This window comes from Lepisosteus oculatus, chromosome 7 (assembly GCF_040954835.1).
Source record: "Lepisosteus oculatus isolate fLepOcu1 chromosome 7, fLepOcu1.hap2, whole genome shotgun sequence".
Lineage (NCBI taxonomy): Eukaryota > Metazoa > Chordata > Actinopteri > Semionotiformes > Lepisosteidae > Lepisosteus > Lepisosteus oculatus.
The window spans coordinates 55104600-55119840 of NC_090702.1; the positions used below are offsets into that span (position 1 = coordinate 55104600).

The 15241-nt window shown below is 46.9% G+C and overlaps 2 protein-coding genes across 4 annotated transcripts in view; both read left to right on the top strand.

Moving 5' to 3' along the window:
• On the top strand, positions 1-10502 carry LOC107077939 (protein mono-ADP-ribosyltransferase PARP12-like). Its single transcript, XM_069192831.1, has 10 exons — positions 1-222; positions 1532-1638; positions 3159-3300; positions 3697-3847; positions 4789-4930; positions 7088-7199; positions 7915-8002; positions 8485-8578; positions 8967-9066; positions 10244-10502. The coding sequence occupies exons 1-10, from the start codon at positions 204-206 to the stop codon at positions 10297-10299; spliced, it is 1011 nt and encodes a 336-aa protein (XP_069048932.1). The 5' UTR covers positions 1-203; the 3' UTR covers positions 10300-10502.
• LOC138240836 (uncharacterized) overlaps positions 10321-15241 on the top strand; it is a 16062-nt gene continuing 11141 nt past the window's right edge. For 2 of the 3 annotated variants that reach the window (XM_069192828.1, XM_069192830.1), the window contains exons 1-5: positions 10321-10448; positions 11294-11485; positions 12757-12788; positions 13617-13671; positions 14937-15072. In XM_069192828.1, coding sequence (XP_069048929.1) covers position 11485; positions 12757-12788; positions 13617-13671; positions 14937-15072 — 224 coding nt within the window. In that variant the 5' untranslated portion in view covers positions 10321-10448; positions 11294-11484. The remainder of the gene's footprint in view (positions 10449-11293; positions 11486-12756; positions 12789-13616; positions 13672-14936; positions 15073-15241) is intronic. The other variant, XM_069192829.1, reaches the window with a different exon arrangement.

Genomic DNA, 15241 nt, shown 5'->3' on the forward strand with positions numbered 1-15241 from the left:
GGTTTTTCACACTCGAAACACACCCTCATAGCAGAAGGAACACTCCCTCCTGAATAATCTGTCCGTTTCACTTTCAGTTTGGGGTTTTAAGCTCCATCTTCTCTGTGTGTCCAACAGTTACAGCTCCACCTCAACCTCTGGAAAGAGGAAGGAGGTGAACAGACTGTATCGAGCGGGGCTTTCCTGCCAAGAGAGGGAGAGATATGGCTCACGCAGCAGAAGGTAAGGTCCGAACGGATTTATATTCTGTCTACTGGACAACATACAATTAACAGCTACAAATGCAGTACGGACACATCTTGAAATTATGATCTATGTTTGCATAACTAAAAAAAAAACTTCTGTTTTTTGGACTTCTGTTTTTTTTTAATGGAAAACGTGACTTGTTGGAGAAAACAGTATATAGAAAGAGAAACTATATATATATACACAAAACTGTGGTTACGATGTGTTTGAAACCAATGCCCTCAGAAGAGCTTATTTTGCTTGATGATCAGATTTCAACTAAGGCTGAGCACACATGCTCAGGATGTTACAATTATGTTAATTCCTTGAGAAATACTGAAAGGAAAATGCCTTTAATTCATGAGAAATATTGAGGCTGCAGTAAAATGAGTAACAGTTACAACATGAGAATGTGCAATTAGTTTAGTTTTACTATCTTCCAAAACACAAATAATCTGACTAGTGAAGGTGGAATGTTCTGGGAATTGTATTCACTTAAAATAAATCCTTCCATGTTTTGGATCTAGACACATTTAAAGAATATAAAGGAAGGGAGATGATCCAACCTTTGAACGCTATAAGAAATTTAATAAATAGTGGCAGAACGGCGGCCATTAGTACTTGTCTCTTCATGAAACCTTTGCTCTGTGTTTTTGCTTTTACAATAAAGCAACACTTTACAATCGACATGACTTTTTCCAGATGGTTATCACAGCAAAATGTCTCTCACTCTACGTACACAATTGCATGAGGAGACACAGCTCCATTATTTCCTGACAGAGTGTGGATCGTATCATGCCCTCTGGGAAAAAGTGTCAGCCGAAGTTACAGTAACATTCAGCTTCACACACTTTTCAGATATCTTTGAAAGGGAGGCAGTTTGAGCTTCAGCATTCATATACATCACTCTCAACTGTTTTAACAATTGAAATGATTTTCATGTTAGTCAAAACTGAAGTACGTCAGAAACAGTCATATCCCTAAATGTGACTTCTAGCTGTCCGGTGGATTCTGAGGCACAGGGGATCTGCTCAAGACCGGAGCTACAGTCCTTTAAGGTTTAGGATCTGACACATGGTGAAGCTGCAATTCCTCCCCCCTAAAGCCACAATCATAAACTGGGTCATTCTAGTCAGGAGCCGCAATTTCCTCTAGAATAATCAGGAATGACAAAACAGGAGGCACTGTTATTTTGCTGAATTTAAAAAGGCGCATTAAATGAGGAATTGGTTTTGAAGACCATCTCGGACCTTTGCTCTTCAGACCCAGCTTCATTTCCCCAATCTAGCGTTCATGTCTCTTTAAGCATCTTCTTTCAGCGACAATGAGCAGGAAGCTTCACAGAGCAGTGAGGACGAGAGCTTAAGCAGTTCTGAAGGGGAGCAAGGAAGAGACCCGTCTCCCACGCAGCAGGTGAGACGATTACACTAACAGCTCCACTATGGGATATTCCTGTAGAGTGTAGAAAGCAGAATCACGTAGGATTATGGTGTCATCTCCAATACTCCTACAGCTACACCACAAACGGATAAGTCCCTTACACGCCAGCAGCCATATCACCCTGCAACTCACCACTGGCAGCCCACTGAAGCTCAGCAGGTGGGAGCCTGGTCAGTACCTGGATAGGAGACCTCCTGGGAAAAACTGAGGTTGCTGCTGGAAGAGGTGTTAGTGGGGCCAGTAGGGGGCGCTCACCCTGTGGTCTGTGTGGGTCCTAATAACTCAATATAGTGACGGGGACACTATGCTGTAAAAAGGTGCCGTCCTTCAGATGAGACGTAAAACCGAGGTCCTGACTCTCTGTGGTCATTAAAAATGTTCTCAAAAAGAGTAGGGGTGTTACCCCAGTGTCCTGGCCAAATTTGCCCCTGGCCTTTACCAGTCATGGCCTCCTAATAATCCCCATCTCTGAACTGATCACGCTGCAGGCTGTACAGGAACCTCGAGAGAAAAGGGGGCGACTTTCAAACCCCCCTCGGACAGTCCCTGCACAGGCCCCGTGCGCAGCTGGAACCGGCCACAGCTGCAGCACCACGCGCCTCAGACCTGACCCCCAGCCTTCTGACTGACCTCAGTCCGTGCAGCTGAGGCACTCGGGACCAACCGCAGCCCCGCAGTTCCCATAAATTAACTGGCCTACAGAGCTCCTGACGGACAGCTCTGGACACGTCACAGGGAAAGGTGGGCCTCCTTCCTGCCAAGAACTGGTTCAGTTCCAATTTATACCACTGTCTGAGTGGCCAGGGGCTGGCGGAATCGGTCCAACTGCCTGTGGAAATCAGTGATAGATAGATACTTTATTGATCCCGTGAGGGAAATTGCAGTGCAACAGCAGCTTAACACACACAACACAGCCACAGTGTAACGAATTATATAATAATAGTACAATACATACAATACAATACAAGAGTTACTCACAGTCCGGACACACAAGAGGAAACTAGAACAGAACAGTACACAGAAAATCGTATCACACGTATGAATATAAATATAGACGTAACCATAGATATAAATATAAATATAAATGTATTGCACAGGTCCCTGGCATATATTGCACAAAAGTGGTTGTAAACGGGAAAAAGAAAAAGAAAAAGAAAGAGAACAGATGTAGCAGTAGATATGTATATGCGTTTAGTGGGGGCCAACAGTGAGTCCTGTATGACTGTGTGCCAGCAGGACTCCCGAGCCACACTTCAAGGTGTGCCGGTTTCTCCACAGCGGTCTTGGGCTCGGTTCAGTCTTTCAGGCGTTCTTCCCTTCGCTCACTCCCGGGGCATGTGCCATTTGTGCTCGGTCCCGAAGTAACAGGCTGAATACCGATAACGAGGGTGACGCCAAAGTGGAGAAAAGATGAGGGAAAACGGATTTCAGTTCTGTTCGTAATTGAACCGGCAGAAGTCTTTTGGTATTCTTGTTCTCCGTTCCTCTCTCAGCCTTGCAGGTACTATAATAACAGTGGGTGTAAGAAGGGCAGGAACTGCACGTACCTCCACATCTGCAAGTACTTCTTCCAAGGTCACTGCAAGTATGGGCAGCGCTGCCACTTGTCCCACAGTGCTGAAGAAGATAATAGTGGTATGTTGGAGGATTTTCTTCACAGTTATTAATAATACGGCTTTTCATTTTCTGCTGGAGTGACTAAACATCGATAGACAGGGTTTCTTTGTGGATCATACTTTTATAAGACCCACAGAAGGAGACACAAGTGATTTTACCTCTCAGAATACATTGGTTGTTTTATCCGTATGCTGAATAAAGCACTTTTTAAGATGAAAGATTTTAAAGATTAAGATTTTTAAATGTGTTTTCCCTTTGGTACACCATATTATAAAAATTAAACCATGAACATTCCATACTTCCCAAATATGCACATAATTCAAGCTTTTCCTAAAGTTTCTAGATTAACTTTTGGGATTTGTGACCTGGACTCAGAAGCTCACCAGCCTCTCTTTATCTGCTGCCTTTTGTTAGGATCCTCCGGTGAAAGACCCAGAAATAAATCATACCAGTGGCAGATCAGGAAAGGCTCAAGATGGCTGGACATCGACAAGGACTGGATTATTGAAGCTCAGTATTCACTGCCCGAAGTCAAAGGCCTGAGACTGTACAACACCAAGTATGGGTAAGGATTCTACGCTACCGCAAGACTCCTGGAGATACAAAGGGAATCGTGTGAATTCCTGCTCTGAAATGAAGATACAGGCAGGACAATGAATCACAGACAATGGCAGCTGTGCGGGTCCTTATGAATACCAGAGTCCATATTGACACCAAGGACCTGGTACCCATCTCTCAGTCATCTGGATCTTATATTCTGGACACTTTTCCACACGGATAAGCAATACGACAGCTGTAGAGTTTAGAGGGACTTCGGAACAGTGTTTTGTCGGACTGTGTGACATCCATGAAAGTTATCGACTGCGGCAGCACCTACAGGTTCAGCTGCCTATGCAACACCCATCAAAATCAACTGCACTGGTCAATAGTCCAGACAACACATCTGGAAATAAGCATACGAGACAAATGGAACTCAAAGCATAATTTCTTTAATTGTATTAAATATTTAATATCATGTCTATGATACTAATTCTATGTTAGTAGAACACTTACACACCCTTGTAAGCTATTATTAATCCTTACACTTACAGTATACAGCTCTTTTCTGGACACTCCACTCAAAGCTCTTCACAGGTCATGGGGATCCCCTCCACCACCACCAGTGTGCAGCCCCACCTGGATGATGCTATGGCAACCAGAGTGAACCAGTACACTCCCCACACACCAGCTCTCAGTGGGGAGGAGAGCAGAGTGCACCAGTACACTCCCCACACACCAGCTCTCAGTGGGGAGGAGAGCAGAGTGCACCAGTACACTCCCCACACACCAGCTCTCAGTGGGGAGGAGAGCAGAGTGTTACAGTGACGGTATTCTAGTTAATAAAACGCAAGATAAAAAGGTTGGAGTACTTGGTACGGAACTGGTCAGATGCCTTAGTCACCCGCGTTTAAAGGACTGGTTTAAACCTAAAGGGGCGATGAACAAACATGTCTGTTCCAATTGCAGGCGCATTTCGATCGACTTCGGTGAGATGAAGGTCCGTGGAAAAGATCTCGGGATTCGGCGGCAGGGATTTACAGACCCCAAACCGACGACCTGGCTGTGGTACTACCGCGGAGACACGGCGTGGCACCCGTGCGGGGAGCAGGTCTCTGAGGCCTCTAATAATATTGTAACGCTTACGGCCGACAGGCACTGTGTAAGAGCCGGCGTACCAGAGCAGGTGATGTCACCGCCCTTCCCTGTGATAGCAGGACCACAGCTACTGGGCTGTGGAGAGATCTCTCTTTAGCTCACGGGGCTGGGTCGCTGCAGAGAGACGCGGGAGTCCCGGGTTCGAGCCTCAGTCGGGATGGGGCCGACCTAATGCGGCAAGGGCGCCCGCCTGAGCCCCCGTTGCGTTACGATATATACTGAGTGTAAGGGTGCAGCGGGGGATACTGTTCTGCGCAGGACTCAGTGCACTTTTAGGTGTGCAGTGAACAGGGTATGACAGTAACGGGCTGAATGCAGGCAGATGTTAAGAGGTCGGTCCCAATTAAATGGTAAACGGTAAAAAAAGAAGGGGGTAAGAGAGGGGCACACGCCTCCCCGCCGGAATAACAAAAGGCTGGCGAGCCGGGGCAGAAAAGGAAAAACAAACACCTCTTCCATGCCGGGATGGAGCCCGGACCATTTAAAGAAAACTTCTTAACGAAAATAATTCTCCCGAGTCGTTGCGCCGGAGAATTAAGACAGGCGGCCGACAGGCTTATAATTCGGGAGAGGAGAGGGGGGGGGGGACGATGGTAGGGTTCTGGACAGACTTCAATAAGGAGGGAGTTAATGTGATTGGGAAATAGATCGGGAGCTTGATTGAAAAACCGGAGGTTGAATTTAAAGACGCCCCGACCTCGTCTGAGCGCTCGCGGGAATGTTGCTGTTGCCGGGGAAACAGCAGGGCGCCAGTCGGTTCCGACCCGGAGCCCCGTGAAGATGGCCTCCCCTACAGACAGCACAAACGATGAAACCCCCCCCTCATTCGTTTGCGCCGTTGAAAGTGGCGTTGGTGCTGCTTTCATCCCCGAGATACAGCGCCTTGTTTTTCCCAGTGATCACGTTACCATGCACGGTGACCTTGACCTCCAGTGACCCGGTCAGTGCTCTGCTCTTCGCTGATAGTGATATTTCCTTCTTGGTGCAGAAACACAATTCTATGTTTTACCTTCCATCCATCCAGTTTTAGCCATTTTTGATCAGTTAACTGTTAATCCTGATAGATCTGTCTCGTGAAGTACAGAAAACGGCCCTCTGGTTTCATGGGTGTGCAGAGAGGAACAAATTATATTATAATATAAATTAATATATACATTAGATAATGCATAAATTAAATATATCAGTGAATATAATTTATTATCATATAAATTATGTTATAATAAATTATATTATCGATGAAGAACTGCTGACAAACAGTCAAATTAGAATTGGCTGGTAAGTGTGATGTTGCACTGTAGCTACAGTACTACTGCAGTCCCTATTGGCTGCTCATGTCTAGTTGACCTTGTGTTGCTGTGATCAGTTTTATGAAGGTTGAGGTGAGCATCGTGCTACATGACCAGCCTGGTTTCCTCTCCCCAGAACATGGTGGATTAATAACAATCAAAGCTGCTATAATAGTAAAAACACTCATGGAGGCTTTAAGTAAATTGCTGATCCTGGTAACATACATCTTTTGTATTGTAATTCCTGCACAGCAGGATATAAATATCCTAAACCTGATGTGTTACATGTTGATATACATTATACTGGGAGGCACAGTGGTTTTCATTGCTGCCTGGCAGATCTGGAATCCCAGGCTCAACTCCCGGGGTGCGGTCTGTGTGGAGTTTGCACGTTCGCCCCGTGTTTGTGTGGGTTTCCTCCAGGTGCTCTGGTTTCCTCCTGCAGTTCAAAGACAGGCTGGTGGGTTCATTGACTGCTGGGAAAACTGGCCCTGTTGTGAGTGCGTGTGTGTCTGTGTGCACCCTGCGGTGAGCTGAGACCCCGACCAGGGTGAGTCCTGCCTTGTGCCCGTGGAGGTCCTGCCTCTGGCTGACCTGTGACCCTGTGTTAGATCAAGTGGCTGCAAAATGGGTTTGCTGATGGATAGACAGATAAAATACTCAAACAAAACGTCAGGGAAAACTCTAATAGTGGGCTGGTCTACCACCAGCGGTGATTAGGGGCATCAGCTGTTTTTGAGTTTTGAGTTTGCCTTGGAAGGATGAGAAGCTGTGATTTGGACTCACTTTTCAGATTTTTTTTCTCTCCTGCACTTTTTCTGTAGAGTTCCAACTGTTCTGTCACAAGCAAGGATATCGAGAGAGAATATCAGAAAAATAAACGTGGGTCCTTCAGGTTTTCAGTAGGATCAAAAGGCTACGTGATCAATTTTAAAGGTGTGCTACTGTTTATTTTCACTCTATTGTTGATACTTGATGTTGATATTTGATTTGCTTAAGGAAGAATAATTGTATATATTTTGTGCCAGAGATGCATTTAATTGCTTACCAAAACAACTTGGAGTATCCTAATTTATGCCTGTTTCCTAATTTGTTTATCCCATCTTACTAGAGCAGTTTGCATGCTAAAGCTCAGTGTTGAATAATTTACATGAATTTCTATGTGTATAAACATCTTTTGGGGTGCAGGATGATGCAGGGATGCTTTCTTTGAATATCAATCAGCATGTTTGTAAACCAGGATACATACACGAGCTAACCTGGAATGCCCACAAATTGCTGAAGCCGCACAAAAAGGCTTAAATGATTTAATTTCTGCATATTTAATAAAGCATATGTAATGCCAGTCATGGCCACCAATCTTCAAATATGAAAATTGCAATCAGATCGGTCAATTTATGCTTTGCTAAACGAAATCTTTAGAGGGAAATGAATCATACAATTGAAAAAAAAAATCAATTTACAGAACGATAAAAGGTAGGCTCTTGGCATGGTTTTAGTTTTCTAACATAAAAAAATTAGCTGAGTGTGGGAAGTGCAAAGGAAATCAAGGCGAATGTGAGTTGTTGAAGAGTGGAAGCGAGTGAAAAGCAGCGTTGTCTCGGGTGTGCGGATTCACCCTGTGTGTGTTTGTCTCTCGCTGTCGCGTCAGACATGAATCAGATCAACGAGAGCAGCTCCGCCAAGAGGAGGCTGAGGCGGCGCCCCCTGTTCGTAACTCCTGCTGGGGGGGCTGGCAGGTGAGGAGGCCCGCTTCTCAAACCGGCAGACAAGGGCACAGGAACAGCCCGCTCGGCCCACCCGGCCCGACCCGAGCTGACCCACTTGTCTCCTCCAGCTGTCTCAGGGCGTCAGCTCCAACGTCATGGCTGCCTGTCTAGTTCCACTCTCCCGCCACCCTTTGAGTAATGAAGAAGTACCTGTCCTTGGTTTCAGATACACTGCCTGTAATTAGTAGCAATGATTACTACTGAATGAAACTTGTCTTGCAGAAAATCAAGGAAAATTCACATTGAAGCACAATTCCTGCTCTGATGGTAAAAAGTTGGTGCGGAGACCTTACTGCTCACAGATGGTTATGGTACGATGTGAAAACTAACAACGTAGCTTGAGAAAGACAAGTGTGGCTATAAAGAACACAGGCCTGCATACCCGTCATGACGTGCACTGACACAACTTTATTTTTATGGCAACTATAAAGTAATAAATGTTGTTTTTGCAGTCTGTCCGCATCCATGTCTAGAATGTCTCTCACTGGTGGGAGGGTTTGGCAGTTCAGTGACAGCAAAGGAAATTGGCACGACTTCACAGAAGAGGTACAGTAAGACAACAAAGATCAGGGGAGTATTCCCAATCAATATAGTGTATTCCATGCTCAGAAACAAAATTGATGGTCATATTTTGCTATTGAAGAGAGTGTTTAGGTTTTACACAAACTCCCTGTACTCTGTGGGACTATTGTGTGAAGAATTTCCAGCAGGTCGACTCCAGAGGTTAATGCTTTTATTGTCAGTAACACATTGCGCACAAACAGACGTATGTTGCTTGGGGTGTGCCAGTGGATCTCAAAAAGATACTGTTGCTTTTACTTTTGAGGAATTTTTTAACAAAAAGATACATTGTACTGTACGTGTTTGTAGGTGTGAGTCAGAGAACCGTGTGCTGATGGTTTCATCAGCAGAGCCTGTATTCTTATATCTCCAGGGCTGCTCCAGCCAGGACATTGAGCAGGAATACCAGCAGGACCCACAGGGGAAGATGAAATTTACCATCAGGTCAAGCTCATATGTGCTGGATTTCTCAGGTGAGCACAGTATAAAACTCCTCTTCTTGAGTTACTCCCCAGCTGACCTGAATACATTATCCATCAGCCCATCCAGCCACGAAACCTTTTGTAAAGAAACAGGTGCGTGTGAATTGAAAAATAAACAGACCACGCAATGCAAATAATGCAAAAGTATTCAGACCCTCTCCATGGTATCCTGTTCTGTGAAAACAAAAAAATATACACCTGGATTTTATTTGGATGGAAGGTCAGCTTTTAGCTAACGTTTAGCAGGGGCATGAGTTCATGTGGAGACCTCAGTGGTACTCGGATGATCGATTGTGAGAGTGGCCATTTCCTCACAGCCAGATGCCTTTCAATCCGACAGTGAGCCCCACCGGAGCAGACAGCTGTGTGTATTCCCAGCCCTGGGCCCGGACAGGCCCAGCCCAGTTCGTCTTGCGCATCACTGACACGTTTCTGCAGACTGTCATTGACTAGAGGTCAATAATTAAGCAATACTCCTCTTTGATTAACAGCACTCCGTTCTTTGAGGATTGAAGGGTACACAGATTTTGGTCCCAAGCGATCCCTAAATTCCATCATTTCACTTCAGCAGTTTGGTCAAATGTGAACAATGCTGGACCGAGCTGACGGATATGAAGGGGCAGTGTGCCGAGTACTGTGGCTTTGCCTGTCCTGGCTGAGGAAATGACAGTGCTGGCTGGAGACCCACACTGTCACTCCCCCCTGCCCTGCGAGGAAGAGAGTGCTGCAATGGTGATGTTGAGGTAGAGGGAGGGGTGTCAATACAGACGCACTGTGTGCAGACGTGGTGCTTTTACACAGGGGGGAGCAGGAGAGCAATATCAGAATTGGACCTCCTCCTTCTAGACAAGGATCGGAGACCCTTGGTGTCCACTGATACACACAATTAGACCACAAGACAGGTATGAGCAAGAACAGGCCATTCAGTTCATCTGGCCAGGTTGGTCGTTCATAGCCTCATCCAGTTGTTTCTGGAAAGAAACCAGGGAATCGAAACCACATGGCTGGGCAGCTTGTTCCACTCTCCCACCACCCTCTGAGTACAGAAGTACCCGCTGTTTTCAGTTTTAAATGCACCTCCCCAGACTGCATGTACGTCATACAGTACATGAGGGCTCTAGAAACAGAAATGCGGAGTGTTAACAGTGCCTCCTCTTTCGTCTTGCAGCAATGACACAAAAGAACCAAGACACAGGAAAAATCCGGAATATCCGAAGAGTGTAGCCACCTCTCCTGAAAGAAGGAGCGCCGAAGACCCGCAGCCGGTGCCCTCATCGCCTCTCCGCTCCCTCTCCTGCTTTGACATCACACTGGCCATGACACTGCTTCCTGTTCCCTGAGGATGCATGGAAGACATGAACAACTTGTCTACAGTATGTCAGGATAACGTTCCTCAATAAAGAAAATGAAGAATATATTCCTCAGGATTCTGCCTTCTATGGGTTTTTTTATACAGAGGTTATTAAACATGTTTGCATCCTCCAAAATGGTGGCGTCTCTGTGTATCTCACTAACCTGCAACAGTTTAGCTGTTCTGATATCTCCTGGCTTTACAGTTGGAGGTTGTTACGCAGAAACCAGGCAAAATGCTTCACGCACCAGCAAAGCTATAAGCCGCCCGAGAACAGAGCCTCTCCTACAGTCAGCAGGAGCCATTTGTAAAACACATCTTTGGCAATAAATGGGCCCCATTCTCTCACCTGAGCCAGCTTTCACTGGTACGGTCATCATCAACAAGCTGTTCCGCACTTAATCAACTAAAACAACACACTGTGAGAGCAATGACAAAGGAAGAATGGCTCTTCTCGATTTGATCTGTGTCATTTTAAAACCAATCTTAATTTCAATCAGAACCCGGTCACATGCAGTTCTGCTCTGCTTCATTAGCCATGAACTGTTTACACCTATTTTGTGGTTTGGATGCAACAGCAGGTTTAGCAGGTGTGAGCCTGGCCAGTACCTGGATGGGAGACCTGCTGGGAAAGCTAAGGTTGGTGCTGGAAGAGGTGTGAGTGGGGCCAGCAGGGGGCGCTCACCCTGCGGTCTGTGTGGGTCCTAATGCCCCAGTATAGTGACGGGGACACTATACTGTAAAAGGGCGCCGTCCCTAGGACGAAATGTTAAGCTCTCCGTGGTCATTAAAAATACCAGGTCAGGAGTAGGGGTGTTAAATGAAAATGATGTGTGCAGTGCTCTCATTCCGTTTCGGTTTCTGCAGGTTCCCCGATTTCCCGGTACCGGGCGAGCGCAGGGCGCGCCGCCCCTCCTCTCCTGCGCCGTCACTGCGCAGAAATGGAACCGAAACTACAGCGCCGACACGACACCGGGCTTTCTTCCGACCCCCCCAGCCGGCGCCGGGCTGAGAGAGACGGCTGACCCGACCCGCTGGTCCGCTGGATCCAACGCAAAAGTAAGCGCGGCCGACCGAACGTGTGCAAAGCGAAGTACAGTTTTAGGACTTAAGACAGCAACGTTTTGTGTAAAGAAATGAGAAAATGTACCATCCTAAATCGCCGGTCCTGCTGCTCTTTTATCGCGATGAAGTTCATTCTGTGCTGAGGTCGAGTGTTGTTTTGGCTCTACCGAGTTATTTGTCTAGATTGTGGGGAAAGGGGCGTTTGTAATAATATTTGAATACGATAATAGAAGTTTTTTTTTTATGGAAGCCCGTTTTCGCCAGGGAGTGAAAAGAAACGCGCTGTGGTATCTCGCAATTGCGACTTAATATCTCAAAATTCCGACTTTATATCTCGCAATTGCGACTTTTTATCTCACATTTGCGACTTCGAAATAGCCCGCATTTCATTGTCTGTCCTCTTGTTATTGTAACGGATTCGGGTTCCGGGGCTTGTTCCCTCGCCGCTCCCACCCTAGTTCGTGCCTCACTGCATGGGCTCGAACCCGGGTCTTGCCCGCTGAGCTCAAGAAGACCCTCTTTATCCCCGGCGGCCAGCATCCCTGTTATGCGCAGGGGAGGGCGGTTATGCAACCAGATCGTACGACCTGTATGTCGGCCGTTCCGTTACACTATATTCATAAACCGTACATTATCATAGGATCTATAGGCCTGAAGACTTGTCTTGTACAGTACAAGACCCGGGTTCGAGCCAGTGCAGCGAGGCACGAACTAGGGTGGGAGCGGCGAGGGAACAAGCCCCGGAACCCGAATCCGTTACAATAACAAGAGGACAGACAATGAAATGTGGGCTATTTCGAAGTCGCAAATGTGAGATAAAAAGTCGCAATTGCGAGATATAAAGTTGGAATTCTGAGTTTTAAAGTCGCAATTCTGAGTTTTTAAGTCGCAGTTCTGAGATACTTAGTCGCAATGGCGAGATACCATTTTTTTACTCCCTGGCGGAAACGGGCTTCTATACTTTTTTTATAGAAAAGTAAGTCTGAAGTGATAAGGACTTTTATTGTTATTGACGTTAAGAGACTGAATCGTGTCTACTAACACCCCACCATCAGACCTAATGTTAATGGAAGATCACTTTATTGGCCATATACAATACTGGCGTGGTGTAGATCTGATAGCAGTATGTTGTTTAACACCGAATAAGAAACTTCATGTTTGTTAACCTACACGTTTCCGTTTTTATACTGTACGTTTCCCTGTGCCTGTGTTGCTTTTTGGGCAAGATTTACCGCTTAACTAATCCATACTCTTTTATTTTGCAGTGTTCGCCGCTTTCAGAAGCCAGTCGGTTTTGGTACGTAAAAAACCCTCGTCCCACCAAAGCTTCAGAACAGCGCCCTTATTCTATAATATAGCGCCTTATGTGTGACAGAACATCCCAACGCGCTTCTCGAGCAGAAAACAGTTTTGCTCACATTGGGATCGCTGCAGCATGCGCAGATCCCATCCGTTTGAGATGCACTTAACAGAGCAATAATCCCCGTCTGTGAACTGTCTTCATCACTCTGCTCTCCTCCCCACTGAGAGCTGGTGTGTGGGGAGTGTACTGGTGCACTCTGCTCTCCTCCCCACTGAGAGCTGGTGTGTGGGGAGCGTACTGGTGCACTCTGCTCTCCTCCCCACTGAGAGCTGGTGTGTGGGGAGTGTACTGGTGCACTCTGCTCTCCTCCCCACTGAGAGCTGGTGTGTGGGGAGTGTACTGGTGCACTCTGCTCTCCTCCCCACTGAGAGCTGGTGTGTGGGGAGAGTACTGGTGCACTCTGCTCTCCTCCCCACTGAGAGCTGGTGTGTGGGGAGTGGACTGGTGCACTCTGCTCTCCTCCCCACTGAGAGCTGGTGTGTGGGGAGTGGACTGGTGCACTCTGCTCTCCTCCCCACTGAGAGCTGGTGTGTGGGGAGTGGACTGGTGCATCATCCAGGTGGGGCTGCACACTGGTGGTGGTGGAGGGGATCCCCATTACCTGTAAAGTGCTTTGAGTGGAGTGTCCAGAAAAGCGCTATATAAGTGTAGCAATTATTAATTAATTATTCTTAACAATGTCCCAACTATATGTTATAAAATATTTAACATATTTATCAATGGTATCTTAAAATTGTGCTGCACTTGATCTTTTTCTCCTAGACGGTATACGAGAGTGATGAAGAGGACGAGGAGACCCAGACCCTGAGTTCCTCAGGTAAAAGATCCCTCGCCGTGTGAAGAGTCGTGCCGTTGTCCGCGGGCCAAACTATTCCTGAACAGTTTGGCTGTCGGGTTTTGAAATGAGATATTTAGTTTCAAGCAGCTTCAACGTTGAAACGTGTCTCACGATGGCGGTCTTCCGCAGCGGGGTCTGACAAGTGCTGGTTCTTCCGCGGAGTTACTCCGAGGGGGTGTCCCCGAAGAATACAAGCAACTGGAACACGTCACCCCAATATCATCACAACACGTTCCCACTCAGTTGCCCCCCTCCCGAGGGGGACGACTGACTCCCCAGCATTTGTTGTTACCACTCATTCGCCTGGTGACCCCGTTTGTGCCGGAGTCAGATTCAACAGTGAGAGAGCCCCATTGAGAATGGAGGTCTTGGAAAGGGGGTCCCCACCACCCTCAAAGAGCTGGGTAACCCCTTGGTTGTCACTGAAGCTTTCAGATCGCGCTGTTCTCTTGGGCTGTGTTTCACAGTCACACAGGTAGAGTACACCCTCTGCTTAATGGACTAATAGGAAGGGAAGGGGTGTCCATTGTTGCCAAAGTTCTGTCAGATCAAAAATGACATTTTGTCTGCCTCAGAAACACACTGTTACATGAGATATATGTATTGTGCAGGTATATATTCTTTCCGGATAGGTCAACACTACATAACCACATTATGTGTATTAATACATTGCTCCACTGCACTGTTTCTTTAAATCCACTGTTGTGTGATACAGTACAGCGTACCCTCTCTTTACCAGACCGGGGGAAAGGGGGGTCCGGTAATTTCTGATACTTTCCTGGATGATTTTACGACCCGGTGTCGATGTCCCCTGTTTCTATACGTGGGTGTTTTCTGGGTTGTGAACACCAGACGAGACCAGCTCCATCTGCACTGTACGGTTGGGATAATAGGACGTCTTCATCTTGGTATCATTTATTCGTCTTCTTATTGAACCGTTCTGTCTGCTCTGAGGGAGCACTCAAAGCGTCACCACAGGTTCTTTTACTCACTGTACCGGAATGGTCGCAAAATCGCCAAGCCGTCCAGCTCCTCATGGGAGATTCCCGTTCATGTGTTGGACCTGTGTATTGGCTGTAGGTCGCAAGTCAACACCACTGACCTCACTAGATGTGAACTAGAGTTAAAACCTGTTAAATCCAAAGTCCGTTTAAGTCAAGTCCGTCGAGGCGAGGGCTTGCTGTGTTGTGTTTGCCCCTGCATGATAAAATCCTGATAACAAAGACACTTCTTTTGTCCACCAGGGTCTCAGGGAAAGCCCTACCAGTGGATGCTTCACGACGGACAGCAGTGGCTGAACCTGAGCCATGACCACATCATAGAAACACACTACTGCCAGCCGGGAGCGAAGGGCATCACACTCAACACGCCGCAGTACGGGTGGGCACTGGCGGACCAGCTTGTCGTGTGTCTTCACCTTCCGAGACGCGGTTTTTGGATGGGTTCTGACTGTGCACACATGCCTCACAACCCGAGGTCACTACAGCCTGCGCACACGTGCCTCACGACCCGAGGTCACTACAGCCTGCGCACACGTGCCTCACGACCC